Below are 17,481 nucleotides of genomic sequence, written 5' to 3' on the forward strand. Positions count from 1 at the left end.
AGGAACCACGGCTCCCCTCCCACGGGTCCCCGAGCCCTGCAATCCCTTAATCCCCTTGGGCCAGGGCACCCCTGTGGGGCTGGGCTCTGCTAAATCCCAAATCTGGCTTCTGAATGTGCCTGTAACCATCCCGCTATGCCGGGCCAGGGCTGACGTGGGCTCACCCCCATGGGGTTGCAGCCCCCTCGCTTCCGGGGGGATGCAGCGAGCCCGCGGGGTGCCGTGGGTGTCGGGAGCCCCAGGGACACCCCACGGCCACGGTGTCTGCGGGGCTGGACTGGCCCCAGGGTGCGGGGGGACCCATGACGGGGTCGCAGCCCTGCGGGATGCCCGGCAGCCCTGTGTCCCGCTTGAGCCCCGGGCAGAGGTGACCCCGGGGGTGATGGCAGCCGGAGGGTGTCGGGGGCTGACCCTCCCCTCGGTTCCCCCCAGTGCTTTGGGAAGACGCTGCCTGGCAGGAGGAGGGGGCAGAGGGGCTTCCCCAGCCCCCCGCACCGCTGGGCCGAGGGGCTCCCACGCACCGTGCCGGGGGGGGCTGCGGGCACCCTTGCCCCCCCCCCCCCCCCCCCGCTGTTGGGGAGGGAGCGAGGGCCGGCTGTGCCAGGGCTGCCCCCGTCCCCGCGGGCAGAGCCGGGCGGGGGGGGGGGGGGGGGGCGGGCCGGGGGCCGGGCAGGGTTGCGGGGGCAGGCGGGGCCGGGCCGGGCCCCCCCCTTCTCCCCCCTCTCCCCCCTCTCCCGGTGCCCGCCGCGGGGGGGGCCGTGCCGGCCCCGGCGCCCGGCTCGGCTCAGCTGTTCTCTGCGGCAGCGGCACTGCGCGGTGCCGAGCCCAGCCGCGCCGGGCGGAGCGGAGCGGGGCCGGGCCGAGCCGGGCCGGGCCGGGCCGGGCCGGGCCGCGGGGAGCGCAGCGGGGCCGGGCCGAGCCCGGGCGGAGCCGAGCGGGGCGCAGCGCCGGGCGCGCCCGCAGCGCGCAGGAGCCGCGGAGCGCAGGTGGGAGCCGGGGCGCGGGCAGGGCCGGGGCCGGCGGCGGGCACCGGGGGCGGGGGGTGGGGGGCGGCGGGGCGCTGGGCTGCGGCCCCCCGGGCCCCCCGGCCCCTGGCCCGCTGGCCGCCCGGCGGGAGATGGCTATATTTGGAAAGTGACCTCTGGTCGTTCCCGAGCAGCCGCTGCGGATTCAATTGTGGCAACGTAATGGCACGGCCGGGGAGCGGGGAGCGGGGCTGTCCTGCCCGTATCGTGCCTTGCACCTTGCCTGCGCCCTGCCTGTATCACGCCCGTACCCCGCCTGCACGCTGCTAGCGCCCTGCCTGCACCCCGCCTGCTCCCTGCTAGCACCCCATCCGACCCCCCTGCACCCTGCCTGTGTCATGCCCGCACCCCGCCTGCACCCTGCTAACACCCTGCCTGCACCCCATCCAACTGTCACGCCCGCAGCTCGCTAGCACCCTGCCTGCAGACCACAGCGCCCTGCTTGCGCTCTGTCTGCACCCCACCTGCACCCCGCCTGCACCCTGTTCGGCCCTGCCCACACCCTGCTAGCACCCCACCTGAATTCTGCCTGCACCCCATTCAGCCCTGCCTGTACCCTGCCCAGCTCTGCTTGCACCCCACCTGCACCCTACCCAACCCAGCCTGCGCCCTACACGCTGCCTGCACCCTGCTCAACTCTGCCTGCACCGCATCTGCACCTCACCTGCACCTTTCCTGCACCCCGCACCCCGCCTGCACCCCGCCTGCACCCCACCTGCACCCTGCATGCACCCTGCATGCACCCTGCATGCACTCTGCCCAGCCAGCCAGGCCGTCGCCCCCTCCCCTGCATGCCTACACCCCAAGCTCTGCTCCCACTGGCAATGGATGAGGTGCTGCAAAATACCCGGAGGGCGTCCCCACGGAGCCCGCTCACTGCTCCCCAGGGCTGGGGGCCGTGCCAGGGGCCACGGGGGTGACGCCAGCAGTGCCGGCATCCAGCCCCCCTCGGCAGCGGGGCTCTGGGCCTCCTCAGCGCCCGGCTCTGACCCGCACCCGCTCTGCCAGGCCAGGGGCGATGCCGAAGGGCCGTGGGGACCCCTGGGGACTCCCGGGGACCGGGCAGATGTGGCTTGGCTTGGCGCTGCACGTGCCCTGGCCAAAAGCCACTGGCCGGGACGCGGAGGAGCAGATCTGCTCCTACCTCTGCCCACACCGGCCCCACAGGCTGGCGGCAGCCCTGCCCAGCCCTCTGGGCTGTGGTTTGGTGGCTGGATACGGCCCCTGGCAATGGCCGAGGCCCCAAAAGAGCACAGGGGAGTCCCTGGGGCGGTCAGTGGCTCATGGGTCCTGCAGAGCCCCAGCTCCAGGGGTTTCAGGGTCCCAAGGGGCTCGGTGGCCCCGGGAAGGTCCCAGGAGCAGCGCAGGCTCGGAATGAAGACGGGTGGTTGCAGGCAGCATGCCTGGCTGTGGCTGAGGGCTGGAGACCCCGCGGGGGCTGTGCTGAGTTCGGGGGGCTTCTCCCCGCCCCGGCGTGCCCATGGGGCTGCGTGGCTGTGCCGGGTCCAGCCCTCGCCCGGGTTAGTGCCAGCGAGCGGGTTGGGGTGCAGAGTGGGTGGCACACGTGGAGCCCCGGGGCAGGGGCCCATGGGGGGAGGCGTGGGGTGGGCAACGCTGGAGGCACGGCCTCACTCCTGGGTGCGGGGTTGAGCCAGGTGACCTCGGGCCAGCGATGCAGGACGGGACATAAGGGGACAAGTGTGACCTGGTGCACGGCACCTCCGTGTCCGCCCCAAACTCCCCTCAGCCCCGCTTCTCTACTGCAGCTGCTCACGTGCCAACCCCAGTGCCAGGCGTGGGGCATGGCACGGCCGTGGGGCACAGCACGGCCACAGGGCACGGCACAGCTGCGCATCACGGCACGGCCGTGTCCCTGAGCAGCCGTCAAGCGGCTCCGGCCGCAGGATGCCCGTCCCCAGCACTTGCAGCACCCACCCCCCTGCACCAGGACTGCCCCGGTCCCTGCCGCAGGGTCGGGACCACGTCGGGCATCATCCTGCACCCTCGTCCCCCACCATCTCTGTGTCCCCAGGCTTCCCCCTGTGCCCAGGGTAGGGGGGTTTCTCAGAGCACGAGGCCTGAGGGGGTCGAAACCCCTCCGTGCTGTGCCGGGGTGGGGTCGTGGCCTGACCCTCTGCCCCCCCCCAGCCATGAGCCGCCGCGTGGTGCGCCAGAGCAAGTTCCGGCACGTCTTCGGGCAGCCGGTGAAGGCTGACCAGATGTATGAGGACATCCGCGTCTCCAAGGTGACGTGGGACAGCTCCTTCTGTGCTGTCAACCCCAAGTTTGTGGCCATCATCGTGGAGTCCGGCGGCGGGGGGGCCTTCATCGTCCTGCCCCTCGCCAAGGTGAGCGGAAAGGCTGCCGGGGTCTGGCCCCCCCCGGGATGTACTGGGGGGGACGTGCTGATGGGGGGCTGCTGTGGCCCCAGAGCCCCCCAGCTTTGCCCCAACATCCCCGTCCTCACGTGGGGGCTCGGGGCAGAGGTAGCCTGGGGTGGTCATCGGCACCTGCGAAGGGTGACGTTCCGGGGCGACCGAGGTGATGCTGGAAACCCCCGGCTGCTTTCTCCCCAGCCTAAATTCCCCGGGGACACGCAATGCCCGGGGAGCATCCCAGTGGGGTGGGGGTCTGCCCTGCCCACCCCAGCAGAGAGGCCGGGAGGGGGTCCCCAGCCCCTCCTTGCCATCAGAGGGGACACAAACCAACCTCTCCCGGGGCACATCGTTCCCCTCCGTGTCCCTATGGGGCCTTGTGCCAAGTGAGCCCCATTCCCACTGTGTGCCCCAGTGTCCCCCTTTGAGGCGGGCGCAAAGTTCTGGCCACCGCCAGGGCGCCCTGCGTGTCCCCGCTTATGCCGCAGCCGCGCGTGGTGGCCAGGCCGGGGCTTGGGGGGCACCTGGCAGGGCCTCCCCGGCCGCTGAGGACTCATCCTGGCACCTCGGCATTGCAGACGGGACGGGTGGACAAGAACTACCCGCTGGTGACGGGACACACAGCACCCGTGCTGGACATCGACTGGTGTCCCCACAACGACAACGTCATCGCCAGCGCCTCCGAGGACACCACCGTCATGGTGAGGGGCCGGACCCCAGGCGGGAGGGGGGGTGGCGAGTGCTGGGGGAGCGGCACGGAGCATCCCCCCGCCTTCGCCGCCTGCGAAGTGTCACTGGCCTATTTTTAGCCCCGGTGCCATGCGTTTGCGCTGGCGGCGGCTGCTCTCTCCATGATGCAGCAGTTTGTGCTAAATATACCCGCCCCAGCGACTCAGCACCCAGAATAGCTGGGGGGGGGGACTGGGGGCTGTGCCCCAGCCTTGCCCCCCTCCCTGTGCCCACCAGCACCCCGAGTGCTGGGGATGCACCCCAGGATGCAGGCGCTGCTGCTGTCCCCTCACCACCCTCCCCGCAGCCTGAGCCAGGATTAACGACGAGGTTAATTGGCTCCAAGGCCCTCAGCCACTTAGCGCTCACCGCAGGGTGATCCCCACCGCCCCACATCCCGCTCTCCGTACCCCCCAGGTGTGGCAGGTCCCCGACTACGTCCCCGTGCGCAACATCACGGAGCCGGTGGTGACGCTGGAGGGACACTCCAAGCGGGTGGGCATCATCTCCTGGCACCCCACCGCCCGCAACGTCCTGCTCAGCGCAGGTAAGGGGGTCCCGGGTCACAATCCCCGGGGTCGAGCGGGATCCGTGGGGTGACGGCGTCCGCCCCGTCGGTCCTCCGCAGGCTGTGACAACCTGGTGATCCTCTGGAACGTGGGCACGGGGGAGATGCTGCTGGTGCTGGAGGACATGCACACCGACCTCATCTACAACGTGGGCTGGAACCGCAACGGCAGCCTCCTCGTCACCACCTGCAAGGACAAGAAGGTCCGCGTCATCGACCCCCGCAAGCAGCAGGTCCTGGCGGTGAGTGCCCTCGCAGTGTCCGCCCCACCATCCCGCCGGGTCGTCCCCCCCCGCCTACCTGACCCTACTAACCGCCCGCACCCGCGCGCGTCTCTGTCTTTGGTTTTAACCCGCTAACGGCCAGCGCAGGAGAAAGCCAAACCGCACGACGGCGCCCGCCCTATCCGCGCCATCTTCATGGCCGATGGCAAGATCTTCACCACCGGCTTCAGCAAGATGAGCGAGCGGCAGCTGGGCCTCTGGGACCTGGTACGAGACGACGGCTCCCGCCCGGCCAGCACCACCCCGGGGACCCCGCGGAGCCAGGGACGCGCCGGGTGCCGGGGATGCTCTCCGGCAGCGCGTGCATCCCGGGAGCCTCATGCACTCCCCAGGAGCAGGACTCGGCGGCTGTTTTGGGGGACAGATCTGGACCCCCCCCCCATTTTCCCCCCTTCCCGTGCCCTGTGCTGACTCTCTCCCCCTCCCCCCAGGAGAGGTTTGCCCCCCACGAAGGGCTCAGGCCTGTGCGGGCCATCTTCACGCGGGAAGGACACATCTTTACCACGGGCTTTACCAGAATGAGCCAGCGGGAGCTGGGCTTGTGGGACCCGGTAACGAGGCCGCATGGAGTGCTGCCCCGGGAACTTGGCCCCCCCCCCGACCCTCTGCCCCCCCCCCTCTCAAATGGGGTGCCTGCTGCATCCCCCCCCACAAGAAGCCAAGTTCCCAAGTGTGCTGTGCTGTGCCGGGCATGGGGAGGGGGCTGGGGGGGGGCAGGGAGCGCCGGCGGGGAGGGGGCAAGCCAGGCTGGTGAGCACCCAGTCGTGCAGGAGGGGGGCGGGGGGGTGGGGGGGCACGCCAAGCTGCCTTCCCGGGGGGCTGCGTACCGGGGGGGGGGACGAGCCCCGTCCCCGCAGCGTGCCGTGGCTAATGCGTGTGACTAACCGGGATGGGGGTTTTGGGGGCTGCCGCTCACCCCTCTGCCGCCGCTCCGGCCCCGCAGAAAAACTTTGAGGAGCCCATCGCTCTGCAGGAGATGGACACGAGCAACGGGGTCCTGCTGCCCTTCTACGACCCCGACTCCAGCATCGTCTACCTCTGCGGGAAGGTAACCCCCCGGGGACACCCCCCCCCATGCCACCCCGTCCCTGGGGGTGCCGGGGCTGGCTGACACCCATCCCCGCACCCGCAGGGGGACAGCAGCATCCGGTACTTCGAAATCACGGACGAGGCACCCTACGTGCACTACCTGAACACCTACAGCAGCAAGGAGCCGCAGCGGGGCATGGGCTTCATGCCCAAGCGTGGGCTGGACGTCAGCAAGTGCGAGATCGCCAGGTGAGAGCTGCGGGGGGCGGCTGGGGGGGAGGCGGAGGGGTCGGGGGGGGGCAGCCGGACCCTGACCGCCTCTGCCCCACGCAGGTTCTTCAAGCTGCATGAGCGCAAGTGCGAGCCCATCGTCATGACGGTGCCACGCAAGGTGAGCCCGCGGGGGTCCCGGGGAAGATGGGGGGGGTCTAGGGGGAGAAGACCCCCATCTCACCGCCGTTTCCCTCGCCCCCGCAGTCAGACCTCTTCCAGGACGACCTGTATCCCGACACGCCGGGCCCCGAGCCGGCCCTGGAGGCAGACGAGTGGCTGTCGGGGAAGGACGCGGAGCCCATCCTCATCTCGCTGCGGGACGGCTACGTCCCCGTCAAGAACCGGGAGCTGAAGGTGGTCAAGAAGAACATCCTGGACAACAAGCCCCCCCCGGGCCGCCGCCACAGCCACTCCACCTGCAACCCTGACTTCTCCGTGAGTGTCCTGGGGACGGGGACCTTGTGGCGGGGCTGCCGCCCTGCCTGGGGTGAGGTTGGGGGGGCCGGAGGGGGCTCCCCGGTGACCCCGCGTGTGTGTCCCCTCCCTGCAGCGGCCAGCCTTGGAGGAGGTGCTGGAGGAGATCCGTGCCCTGAAGGAGACGGTCCAAGCGCAGGAGAAGCGCATCTCCGACCTGGAGAACAAACTCTGCCAGTTCACCAATGGCACGGACTAGCGTGGCGGCCACGGCCACGGGCAGGGCGAGGACTGCCCCGGCCCCCCTGGGGATTAAAGGCGAGTCCCCGCAGAGGGCAGGAGCCCAGAGCCGTGTTCTTTCCCCAGGAGCCAAGGCTGCAGGGAGGGGGTCAGACCCTGACCCCCCCACACTGGCATCAGTCACATCTTGCTCCCGGGGTGGCCCGGCACGTGGGCACCCCGCTGCAGTGCCCGGGCGAGTCCCGCTTCGGTGCCCGCAGGCTGGGGCTGCTGCGCATCCCTCCTCAGGGACCCGCAAGCCGGGCGCCGGCGTCCTCCCAGGACAGGGGGCTGCCGGGCCCCGCCGGCCAGGATGCACTTGGGTAGGGTGCTACCCCATTTCCCCCCCCCCCCCCCCCCCCGCCCTCGCCTCCCCCTGCCCCATCGCCCCCCTCGGCGGGCGCTCCCAACCAGCTCTTTGCTCCTGGGTCCCCCTTTAATAAAGGGCTCGGCCGCCCGTGGCCCCGTGGCGGGTACCGGGGACACGGGACTGCCACGCTGGGGGACCCTGCCTGCACCCCGCTGCCCGCACGGCCCCGGCGCAGGCAGAGGGAGGCCGAGAGACGGAAACATTAAAGAGCATTTATTGGTGTTGGCCACGGTCGGAGCTGCTCGGGCTCCCCGGGCCCTGGCCCAGATGTCGCTTGTGGGGTGCATGGTGGTGGGGGGGGGTGCCGGCTATGAAAAGTCCCAGGGGAGCGAGCCCGGCACCCCCGCACCCCGTGGCCCCCATGTGCAAAGGAGGAGCAGCCCGGGGCGGGGGGGGCCGGGGGTTAGCACCATTTGACGTAAGGTTTCTCTCGGGGTCAGTGCCCGGGACGATGGGGTGCAGCGCTGCCGGGGGGGGGGGGGCATCCGAGCGGGGCAGGGAGGTGCGAGCGGGGGGTCAGGGGGACGACGCTGGGCAGCCTTTCGCAGGCACCCCCTCGGCTGCCCCAGCGGACCCCCGCGCCAGGGTGGGGGGCAGCTGTGCAGTCCCACGCTGGCTGTGGGGTGCGATGGGGCTGAGCCCTTCCCCCCGCCCCCCCCCGTTGGCAGGCAGAGCAGCTCCCGGGTAAGTGCACTTGGTAGCGCCTGGGCAGGGGGTCCGAGGGGGCTGGGCAGAGCCCCCCAGCTCCGGGGGCACCCCGGGACCCCACGTGGCTGGCAGCCCCCCCCATCTGGGGCAGGATGTGCCCCCCACCGCCTTCCCGGGGCGAGGGGCCAAGCAGCACCCCATAGGTTGGGGGGGGGGGGGCTAGGGCTGCTCCAGGGGTGGGGTACAGTCCATAGGGTTGCCCCCCCCGGGTCCCTGCCACCCCAGCTGCAGGGCTGTCACCCACCCCCACCCTGTCCTGCTGTGGAGTGCCCCCCCCCCCCCCGCACCCCAGTACCGCCCCGGCTATGGGGTCGATCTCCCCCACGCCAGGGCCAAATCCTGCACCCCCCTCCCCATTTGCCCTCCGCAGTGCTTGGGCTGGCTCCCCCCACCCCACTCCCCCCTCCGCGCCCCCATCCACGGCACCGGCCGCGTCCCCAGCCCCGTTGGGGTGGGTGGGTGGGGGCTCAGCGGGGGCGTGGGGTCACTTCTCCATCAGAGAGAGCTGCAGGATCCGCTGCAGCTCCTCTTCCTCCTGGCGCGTCCGGCGCTCGGCTTCCTCCTGCTCCCGTGCCGACAGCGCCATGGCCAGCCGCAGCTGCTCCGCGTAGCTGGGGAACAGGGCGCTGGGCCCCCCGCCGCCCCCCGGGGCCGGGGCAACGGGGGGCCGGGGGGCTGCCGTGTGCTGGGGAGTCCTGGGGAGTGGCAGGGTCTCAGCGGGGGTCCCCGCGGGGCCAGCACCCACTCCCGCTCCCGCCGGGGGGGCTGGCCGGACCTTACCAACCTGTCTCCTCGGCGGCCCTCGTGCGACATGGGGTGGGTGCCCGGCTTGCTGTTGGTCAGCGCTTCCCAAATGGTGACCTGCGGCCGGTGGCAGAGGGGTGCTCGGAGGCTGGCATCCCCCCTCCCAGCACCCCAAAACCCGGCCCCCTGCATAAGCTCTGACCCACCGCCGCAGGATGCAGGGATGGGGCAAGGTGGGGTGAGCGTCCCGCGGCAGTGTCGGGACAGGGTGGACAGCGGGGTGCCCCAGCCGGGGCGGGGGGGGCAGGAGGAGGCGGGGGGGGTGGCAGTGCCCACCTGGTCGTACTCGCTGCCCGCTTCCAGCAGGCTCTGCTGGATGGCGAACTGCAGCAGGTCATCCTCGTCCTCCCGCAGGGCATCCTGGTGGGTGCCCACCACGCTGTACCCCCGCGGCACCTCGAACAGCGCCGGGTCCATCTCGCACGCCCGGCATGAGGCTGTGGGGAGACAGGCGTCGGCATGGCTGGGGACCCCGCTGTGTCCTGCTCCCCCCCCCCCCCCCCGCCCCCCGTGTCCCCACCGCCCCACGTACTCAGGGAGCTGGAGCTGCTGACGCTGGAGGAGTCGCTGCTGGGTGAGGGTGCCTCGCTGCTGGGGCTGTGCCGCAGGGAGCTGACGGGCTCGTCGCACCCGTTGAGGTTCCCGAAGGTGATGCGGGCGTTGAGGATGTGGAAGATGGGGATTTCTGCAGGAAAGGGGAAAAAAAGCAGGGAAGGAAGCCGGCTGTGCCACCCGCGACAGCGGCGAAGACCCCCGCCCCGTACCGATCTTGACGGGGAAGCCGGGTGGAAGGCGCAGGGTGATGAAGTCCCGCAGTTTGGCGAAGAGCGCGTTGCTTATTGCCATGAGGTCGATGATGGGGGCAACCTGCTCGCAGAGGGACAGCGGGTGGTCCTCGCACAGCCACAGCTTCGCCTTGAACCTGCCGGGGACAGGCGCCGGGCTGGGGACCCCTGCCTGCCCCCCCAGGGGCTCTGCAGTGGTTGGGGGGGGGGATGACAGGAGGGGTCCACAATCTGCTCCTTCCCCCCTCACTTCTGCGTCTTGGTGGTGAGCTCCATGGGCCGCCCCATGTCCCTGTTGCCCAGCTCGAAGTTGGGGTTGAAGTACTCCTCGGGGGTGATGGCGGTGGGGTTGGCGTGGCTCAGCGTCTGCGTGATCAGCGTCTGCGGGACACCTCGGCGGGGTAACGGGGGGGTCCGGCCACAGGGCCACCCAGCCACCGGGACCCCCAGGACACTCACCCCGTTGTTGGGCCCCACGTGCTGCTCAGCGATGCCCAGGAACGACTGCAGGGGGGTCTTACTGCCTGCGGGACAGGAGCGGGTGAGGACTGGAGCCGGCGCAGCGCCCTGCCTGCCCGGCCCGTGCCGGCTCCACCTTTGCTCTTGCCCTTGTGCTGGTCCGAGAGGTGCTCGGTCCGCGTCCGTGTGATCAGCTCCACGTTGGACGCGCCGTAGACCTGGCCGAGGAGGGGAAATGCCAGAGGTAGATACTCCCCCCCCCCCCCCCAAACGGGCCATACCCCCCTCAGGCGGCTCAACCCCCACCCCCTGCCCCTCACCTTGGCCTCGTACCCGTTCACCATTTCCGTCTTCTCGCTCCTCCAGCCCAGGATCCCGGACTTGTTCCTGGGGTGACACAGGGCACCGTGAACGACGGTCTCACTCGGACAGCCCAGGGTGTGGGCACCCCAGGGGGCTGCGCATCCCTGGGGGCAGGGCTCGGTGCCGCCCCAGCCCACCTCTCGAAGGCGATGTTCTTGGTGTCGAGCTGGGTGGTGACGACGGGGGCCGTCAGCCGCCCCATCACCTGCTCCTCGGTGGGCTGCACAGCAGCCAGCAGCACCTCCTGGTCATGGCCGGCCAGGGCCAGCGTCTCCGAGTAGACCACCCGCCGGTCGTGGTCGATCTCCATCACCACCGCGCTGGTGTCTAGGGGAAGGGGGGGGGTCAGGGTACGCAGGGACAACCACAGTCCCCACCATGTCACCCAGCCCTGCTGCAGTGCCGGGGGGCTCTGCCGGTGCTCCCCAGTGAGGGGGGGACACCCTGGTGCCGGCTCACCTTGTCCCCGAAACACGAAGCTGCGGTTGCCCCGCTGCCAGGTCATATGGTCGAAGCCCAGCAGCGTGGTGTCCACCCGCAGGTTCTGGCCGCTCTTCCACACCTTATAGGTGTCGCTGGGGCAGATCTTGGACACCAGCGGCACTGGGGAGAGACGGCGATAGCCCAGCCAGGGACGGGGCCACCCCGCACCCCCGGGTGGGCTGCCGGCGCTGAGCCGCGCGGGGGGTGCGCCCGAGAACCCGGCGCCTCGGCGGGACGGGGGTCTGCAAGCTTGGGGTGTAGCGGGGGAAGGGGACAGGTATGCTCGGGGACGGGGACGGATGCTGGGGCTGGGGGCAGTGCCAGAGATGGGGGAGGCTCTGCTGGGAATCTCCCGCTCCCCCCCTGCCCGCTGTGCTCTGCCCCGAGCTCACCCCAGCTGGTGAACTCCCACTTCATCTCCACGTAGAAGTCCTGGGCCTGCAGAGAGCACAGCGGGGTCGGGAGAGGGCCGTGGCCGGCATCCCCCCCTCCGCCCCGGTGGCCCTGCCAGAGGGAGGTACCTTGCGCAGCTTCTCCAGCAGGATGGGGATCCCGGCCAGGCGCTTGATGGCTCTCTGGTAGTCGCGGTAGCGCAGGACCAGCTGCACCAGCTCCAGGTCGCGGGTGCTCACGGCCTCCTGCAGGACTGCAGGGCAGAGAGGGGCAGTGCCCAGGGCGGTGGCACGGCACGGCGTGGCACGGCACGGCACGGCACGGCACGGCAGAGCCGGCCGCTGCGCAGGAGCCACACGCATGTACCACCGCGTGAGCTGTCTCTTGGAGAGCTGCAGCACCGGGTCGAGCACGCCCGTGCCCGTGCCTGTGCCCGTGCCCGTGCCCGTGCCAAGGGCAGCTTGACAGAGGACCGAGGCAGCGAGCCCCTGGCTCACCTGTCCAGCCGCTGCGGTTCTCCTTGCCCACATCGGCACCATGCTTCAGCAGCACCCTGGCGCACTCGAGGTGGCCCAGCGTGGTGGCCAGGTGCAGCGGAGTGCGTCCTCGGGGATCCAGCTGCTCGATGTCGGCCTGCCGGGAGGGAGCAGGGCTCAGGGGGCACCGGGGCGGCCGGATCTCACCCCCTCCGTGCCCTCCCGCAGGCATGAGGCTCCCGGCTGGAGCAGCCGGGGAAAGCAGCCGACATTTGCTGGTATCTCGGAGAGCATCCCCATCCCTGAGCTCCCCCAAGGGATGCACATGCACCGCACCGCAAAAGGCTGTCTCTGCTCCCCACAGCCACTGCCAGCCCCAGGGGAAGGTGGGGCGAGCGCGGCGGCGGCCGCCGGCACCAGCACGGCTCAGCACCGTCGGGCTGGGCTGCGCCCACCGCAGGGGCACGGAGCAGGGGCACGGCGTGGCGGCGGGGGGCACGGATACCCCCGGCACGGTGCACGGAGCTCTGCACGGCTTGATGCAGCTGCAAGCTTGGGAAAAGCCCCCACCTCTGGGATTTGGAGAGGGGGGCTGCCGCCCAGTTGCCAGGCAGCAGCTGCCGGCAGCCCCCCCTCCGCCGGGGCCGGGAGCACGGCAGGCGACGTGGGCTGCGGTGGGCGCACGTGTTCCCTTGCCTGAGCCGGGGGCGGGCGGCTGCGTGAGCGGAGCGGCTGCTCGGAGGATCCCCGGGCCCTGGGGAGCCGCGCGCTGGGGCTGCGATTGTTTGTGCCAAGCCCGGAGCCTGGCGCCCAGCCAGCCCCGAGGAATCCCTCACCCGCCGGCAGCGGCCGTGGGTGCCCCGAGCACCCCTGGGCCCCGCTCCCCGCGCGAGATGCAGCATCGCGCCCGCGTCCAGGGCCGGGGGCACGGCTCGGGGCTTGATGGAGTGGCAGCGGGGGGCTCAGCCTCTGCCCCCCAGCACCCAGCCGGGGCAGAAGCCTTGTGCCCAGAGAGGGGCAGTCAGACGCTGCCGGGGCAGGAGGCAGCGGGGACGAACCCCCGCATCAGGGCACGGGTTTTGGGGAGGCCGCTCCCGGGAGCACAAACCCGGGGTGCAGCACCCGAAGGTGCCAGGTGGGACCGGGCACCCCGGAGGCATTTGGGGCTGGGCAGGGGTGGGGTGTGGGCTCTCCAGTGCCTGGGCTCTCACCCCACAGCAAGTCCCAGCCTTGCTCTTGGGCATGTCCCGCTGTCCCTCTGCCCCGGGGACGTCCCCATCCCTGCCCGGGTTGTGGGCTTCCCCATGTCCCTCATCCCCAGGGGCTCACTGGGCAGGGGGACCCCCCAGGCTGCCCACACTGCTGGAGCGAAACAGCCCCCCGCTTCCCCGGGAGCCAGCGTGCTGCTCCAGCGCTCTCCAGGCGACTGCTGCTTAATTGCGCTAATGAAATGACTCTAATTAAAGCAATCGCCCCCCAGCCGGGGGACGGGTGCTGCAGGCTCAGCGGGGCTCCCCAGCTGCAGCCCTGCCCCAGCACTGGGCGGGACGAGGGTCCCTGCTCCGGGTACACAGCACCGGAGCCAACCCCGGGGGACACGGCGTGACCCAGTTTTCGCCAGCGAGAGCTCAGTCCCGGGCCCTGGTGTTGGGACGGCTCCGGCTCGGGGGCTGTGGCACAGACCTCCAAGTGCTGCCCGTCCTGGGGCTGTGACACCCACGGGGGATGGGGACAGGGACGGGGATGGCTTCGGGATGGCAGTGGTGCAGCACAGGACCGCAGCTCGGCCGCTCCTCCTCCTGTGCCAGCCAGGCGCACGGCACAGCGCAGCCCCTATGCCGGGGTTGTCCCCAGGGTGGGGGCCCTCAGCGTGAGCATGGACCCCAGCGCCTGCTCCCAGGTGGCAGCGGGGGACCCCAGCCAGCACAGGGAGGTGGTGCCAGACGCCGCTGTCCCTGTGCAACCCCAGGTCCCTGCCCCGCGTGATGGGGCAGGCTGCGGCGTGGGGTGTCCTGGCACGACGGGCTCCATGTCACTGACTGCCACGTCCTCACGCTGTCCCTGCCACGGGGACCCACTGGCTCTCGCTCCCCAGGTGGAGGCAAGCATGGACAGGAGCTCACTGGTGACAATTCAAGGGTGACCCACACAGGGCCCTTACGGAGACGTGAAGAGGAGCAACGCTGCAGCGGCCCCAGCAGCTCCCAACCCCAGACACCTGCACGTGTCGTGGGGGGCCCTGTGTGGTGCCACTGCCCCGCGCGGGTCCCCGGGGTGGCAGGAGGGCAGAGCCCCGGGGCAGGGGGACACCCAGCCCCCAGCAGCACACACAGCACCAGCCCCGACCTGCTTACCCGGGGGATGCTCTGGCAGGGAGAAGGGCCGAGCCGTGTCCTGGATTGCCCTGGATTGAAGGTGGGGGGCTCAGCCTGGGCTGGCCCCCACCTCCTTCCCCCAAACCCCCACCTGCCCTGGGATCTGGCCTGCAGCACCCATGGGCTCCCCTGCGCACCCCTGGGGTGCACGCAGGGCCGGCTTTGCTCTCGCCCTGCAAATGGTGGCGGGGGTGGTGGGGGCCCGGTGGGGGCTGTGGCAGAGCCCCTCCCCTGGCCAGGCCTGGGGGGGTGGGTGAGAAACCCTCTCTGCAGGCGAGCGGGGCCAGAGCCGCCCTCGCAGCCCCTGCATCTCCCCGCGCCTGCCGAGCCGCCGCTGCCTGCGCCCAGCTTTGATCTCCGCCGCGCCAGGCTCCTGGGAAAAATGACCCCAAATTACCACGGAAATAAAAACGCCGGTGACGGGGTGGGGGGCCGGGGCGATGCTGGTGCAGCCCCCCCCGGCCGGCCCCCACAATGGAGGCGGGTGTGGCGGGAGCCATCGCTTGCATCCCGGTGGGAGCGTCGCGGTACGGCGGCCCCCCGTTTTGTGCATCACCGGGGTCCATCTGGCGTGGCCCTCAGCACCCTGGGGTGCCGGGAGCTGGGCCGAGGGGCCGGGGATGCTCGGCACAGCCTCGCTGCCGGCCTCCCTCCAGCGCCTGCGGTTTCCTGCATCTTCGGGGTTGGGTTTTAATTACCTGAATTGCAACGCCACGGGGGAGAGGGAGGCTGGGAACCCGCCTGGGGACGTGCCCGTGGCCCCGCTCCGTCACCGGCTGGCCGGGGGGGTTCCCAGGCTGGGGGACACGGTGGGTTCCCTCACCCTGGGGGCCTGCGCCCGGGCAGCGTCAGGGCCCTGTGTCCCCCCCCGAGAGGGGCTCAGCCTGAGGGTGGGGAGCTGGGGGCTGCACCCCCAGCTGGGCTGGCAGCACCCCGAGAAGCGGGGCGCGGGTCGGGGTGCCGGGGGCCTGCAGAGGCCTAGCGGGGAGCCGGGGACACGTGGGGAGGGATGCTCGGGGGCTGCGCGCGCCGGGGGATGCGGGGGACCCGCGGGTGGTACCCACCGCTCCGTGCCATCCCCGGGGGCAGGTGGCACAGTCCCGGGGTGCAGGGGGACGCAGGACACCCCCAGAGCCCTGCCAGCCCCGGGAGGGACCCCATCCCCACCCTCATCCCCATCATCATCCTCCTCCCCATCCCCATCCCAGCCCCCGAGCAGGAGCCCGGCTGCAGCCCCGGCAGCATTGCATCAGCCCGAGCCCAGCCGAACCGAACCGGGCCGTGCCGGGCCGTGCCCGGGGGTGCCTCCCCCCGCCCCCCCCCGCCACCCCACCTGCTTGGCGCTGAGCTCCCGGTCCAGGTCGCGGGCGCGGTTGTGCCAGACGAGGTAGTGCAGCGGGTACCTGCCCTCCGGCCCCTTCCTGCCTGAGCAAGACGCGAGCATCCTCCGTGCATGCTGGAGCGGCGCGGCGGGCGCGGCGGGCGCGGCGCGGGGCGGAGCGGGGCGCGGGGGGGCGCGGGGCGGGGCGGGCACGGCCCCTCCCGCCCGGTGCTTCCCCCGCGCCCCCCAGCACCGCCCGGCCTCATGGGACTTGTAGTCGCCCTGCCCGGCATCGCCCCCTTCCTCCTCCTCCTCCTCCTCCTCCTCCTCCTCCTCCCCCCCCCCACCCCCCGCACCGCTCAGGCCATCACCCCCGACCCCACGAGGGTGGCTGCAAAGGGTCGCCCCGCTGGCACCCAGACACCCCCCCCCCACCCCCCCCCCCCCCCGGTGTTCCCCCGTCCCGGCTGACCCCCGCTCCCCCCACGGGCCAGCGGGCCCGGGCACATGGCGGGGCAGGGGCGAAGGCGGCGGGCAGGGGCCGTGCGGGGGGCCCCGACCCCCCCCGGGCAGCGGCAGGCGCGGGCCCCCGGCCCCGTTTCCTTTTCCGCCTGCGTTTCTCCAGGGCGGGCGTCGTGTTTTCCGGCTGCCGCCCGAGAACAATGCGAGGCTGGGCCTCCGCCGGCCGCCTCGGCCTCCCGCCAGCCCCACGCTCCCGGCCCCCCACCCCGCCGCCCCCCGCCCTGCCACGGGGCCGCCGCCGAGGGGTGAATCCCCCTCGTTGTTGTGCTCTGCTCAGCCATGACGAAGGCGGCGGCGGCGGGCGCGTCCCCCTGCCCCGGTCCCCGCGCAGCATCCCCCGTCTCCCCGCCAGCCTTGCTGCCCCATGACGTCATGAGCCATCTCCCTGGCAACCGGTGGTGAGGTCACCCGTGGCACAGGCCGCACAGCCTGGCCCGTGGTGGCGGGGGGCAGGATCTGGCCCCGCTCCGGTGGCTGCTGCCTGGGGTGGCTGTGGCGCGGGGGTCCAGCCCCCGAAGCTGCCTGCGGGGCCCCCGTGGTGATATCGGGGTGTCCCCCCCGGCTCCAAGTGCTTATGGGATCCCAGAGGGGGGAACAGACCCCAAATGGGCCCCAGGCCCCCCACCCCCTCAAAATCCCGTGCTGAACACCCCAGGGAGGCTGTAGCCCACCCCACACATCCCCGGTGCAGTGCCCTGCCTGCGCTGCTGGGGCAGGCGGGGAACCCCAGTGTCCTGGGACCCCCAGGCTGCCCGCGCCGCACCCCATGGTGCACCTGGGATGGGGCCAGGGCGGGGAGTGGGGGTGCGCAGGAGTGGGGTGCACAGTGCCAGAGCTGGCACTGGGAACAGGACTGGGGAGTGCCCAGGATGAATGCCCAGAGCTGGTGCTGGGGTGCCCAGAGCAGGACTGGGACAAGTGGGAGGTGCCCAGGGCTGGGACTGGGGCGTGCAGGACCTGGGCTGGGACCAGGACCAGGACCAGGACCAGAGGGGTGCCCAGGACCCAGACGGGGGGATGAACAGGACCAGGGCTGGGACTGGGACCAGGACAGTGCCCTGGAGACTGAGAATGGGACCAGGAGGGCACCGAGGACTGGGACTGGGGTCAGGACCAGGGGATGCCCAGGAGCAGGAGCAGGAGCAGGAGCAGGAATATTTGGGAGCAGGAGCAGGAGCAGGACCAGGACCAGGAGCGGGGAATACTTGGGAGCAGGAGCAGGAGGAGGAGAGGGTCAGGAATACTCGGGACCAGGACCAGGACCAGGAGCAGGACCAGGGAACACTCGGGAGCGGGAGCGGGAGCAGGAGCAGGAGCAGGGCCAGGGGGATGCCCAGGAGCAGGCTGTGTTGCACAGGTCCAGGCGGGGGGTGCTCAGGGCTGGAACCAGAACCGGGAGGGATGCCCAGGACCTGGGCTAGGATACCCAGGACCGGGGCCGGGACC

The 17,481-nt window shown here is 71.7% G+C and overlaps 2 protein-coding genes across 6 annotated transcripts; one reads left to right on the plus strand and one right to left on the minus strand.

Annotated features, from left to right (window-relative positions):
• The first annotated feature begins 759 nt into the window (after positions 1-759).
• Positions 760-7,039, plus strand: CORO6 (coronin 6). Of its 4 annotated transcripts, XM_075518111.1 has the most exons (12): positions 760-986; positions 3,174-3,373; positions 3,979-4,101; positions 4,547-4,676; positions 4,758-4,939; positions 5,069-5,188; positions 5,413-5,532; positions 5,925-6,029; positions 6,114-6,259; positions 6,344-6,401; positions 6,488-6,718; positions 6,834-7,039. In XM_075518111.1, exons 2-12 carry the CDS (start codon positions 3,176-3,178, stop codon positions 6,954-6,956), a joined length of 1,536 nt encoding a protein of 511 aa, XP_075374226.1. In that variant the 5' UTR covers positions 760-986; positions 3,174-3,175; the 3' UTR covers positions 6,957-7,039. The 4 variants fall into 4 exon arrangements, with proteins under 4 accessions (XP_075374226.1, XP_075374224.1, XP_075374223.1 ...); XM_075518109.1 differs by lacking the exon at positions 5,413-5,532 and having other exon boundaries at positions 761-986; XM_075518108.1 differs by lacking the exon at positions 5,069-5,188 and having other exon boundaries at positions 762-986.
• A 1,330-nt stretch (positions 7,040-8,369) lies between these two features.
• On the minus strand, positions 8,370-15,688 carry ANKRD13B (ankyrin repeat domain 13B). 2 transcript variants are annotated; one of them, XM_075518014.1, is made up of 15 exons: positions 15,526-15,688; positions 11,839-11,974; positions 11,470-11,594; positions 11,341-11,386; positions 10,925-11,068; positions 10,603-10,792; positions 10,423-10,489; positions 10,239-10,320; positions 10,103-10,167; positions 9,894-10,024; positions 9,623-9,780; positions 9,391-9,543; positions 9,135-9,295; positions 8,839-8,915; positions 8,370-8,749 (listed from the first exon to the last, which is right to left on the minus strand). In XM_075518014.1, exons 1-15 carry the CDS (start codon positions 15,634-15,636, stop codon positions 8,539-8,541), a joined length of 1,857 nt encoding a protein of 618 aa, XP_075374129.1. In that variant the 5' UTR covers positions 15,637-15,688; the 3' UTR covers positions 8,370-8,538. The 2 variants fall into 2 exon arrangements, with proteins under 2 accessions (XP_075374129.1, XP_075374128.1); XM_075518013.1 differs by having other exon boundaries at positions 8,835-8,915.
• Between the last annotated feature and the right edge of the window lie 1,793 nt (positions 15,689-17,481).

Source organism: Mycteria americana, chromosome 15 (assembly GCF_035582795.1).
Source record: "Mycteria americana isolate JAX WOST 10 ecotype Jacksonville Zoo and Gardens chromosome 15, USCA_MyAme_1.0, whole genome shotgun sequence".
Taxonomy (NCBI): domain Eukaryota; kingdom Metazoa; phylum Chordata; class Aves; order Ciconiiformes; family Ciconiidae; genus Mycteria; species Mycteria americana.

What these genes read in the sequence shown, in the direction of transcription:
- ANKRD13B (XM_075518013.1), bottom strand. Translation starts at nt 15,636, where the DNA reads ATGCTCGCGTCTTGCTCAGGCAGGAAGGGGCCGGAGGGCAGGTACCCG. An exon ending in TGCTGGAGAAGCTGCGCAAG is followed by an intron (nt 11,387 to 11,469) that starts GTACCTCCCTCT and finishes TGCTCTCTGCAG; the next exon opens with GCCCAGGACTTCTACGTGGA. An exon ending in CGGGCAGCGAGTACGACCAG is followed by an intron (nt 8,916 to 9,134) that starts GTGGGCACTGCC and finishes CACCGGCCGCAG; the next exon opens with GTCACCATTTGGGAAGCGCT.
- CORO6 (XM_075518111.1), top strand. Translation starts at nt 3,176, where the DNA reads ATGAGCCGCCGCGTGGTGCGCCAGAGCAAGTTCCGGCACGTCTTCGGG. An exon ending in TCGTCCTGCCCCTCGCCAAG is followed by an intron (nt 3,374 to 3,978) that starts GTGAGCGGAAAG and finishes TCGGCATTGCAG; the next exon opens with ACGGGACGGGTGGACAAGAA. An exon ending in CCTGCAACCCTGACTTCTCC is followed by an intron (nt 6,719 to 6,833) that starts GTGAGTGTCCTG and finishes CCCTCCCTGCAG; the next exon opens with CGGCCAGCCTTGGAGGAGGT.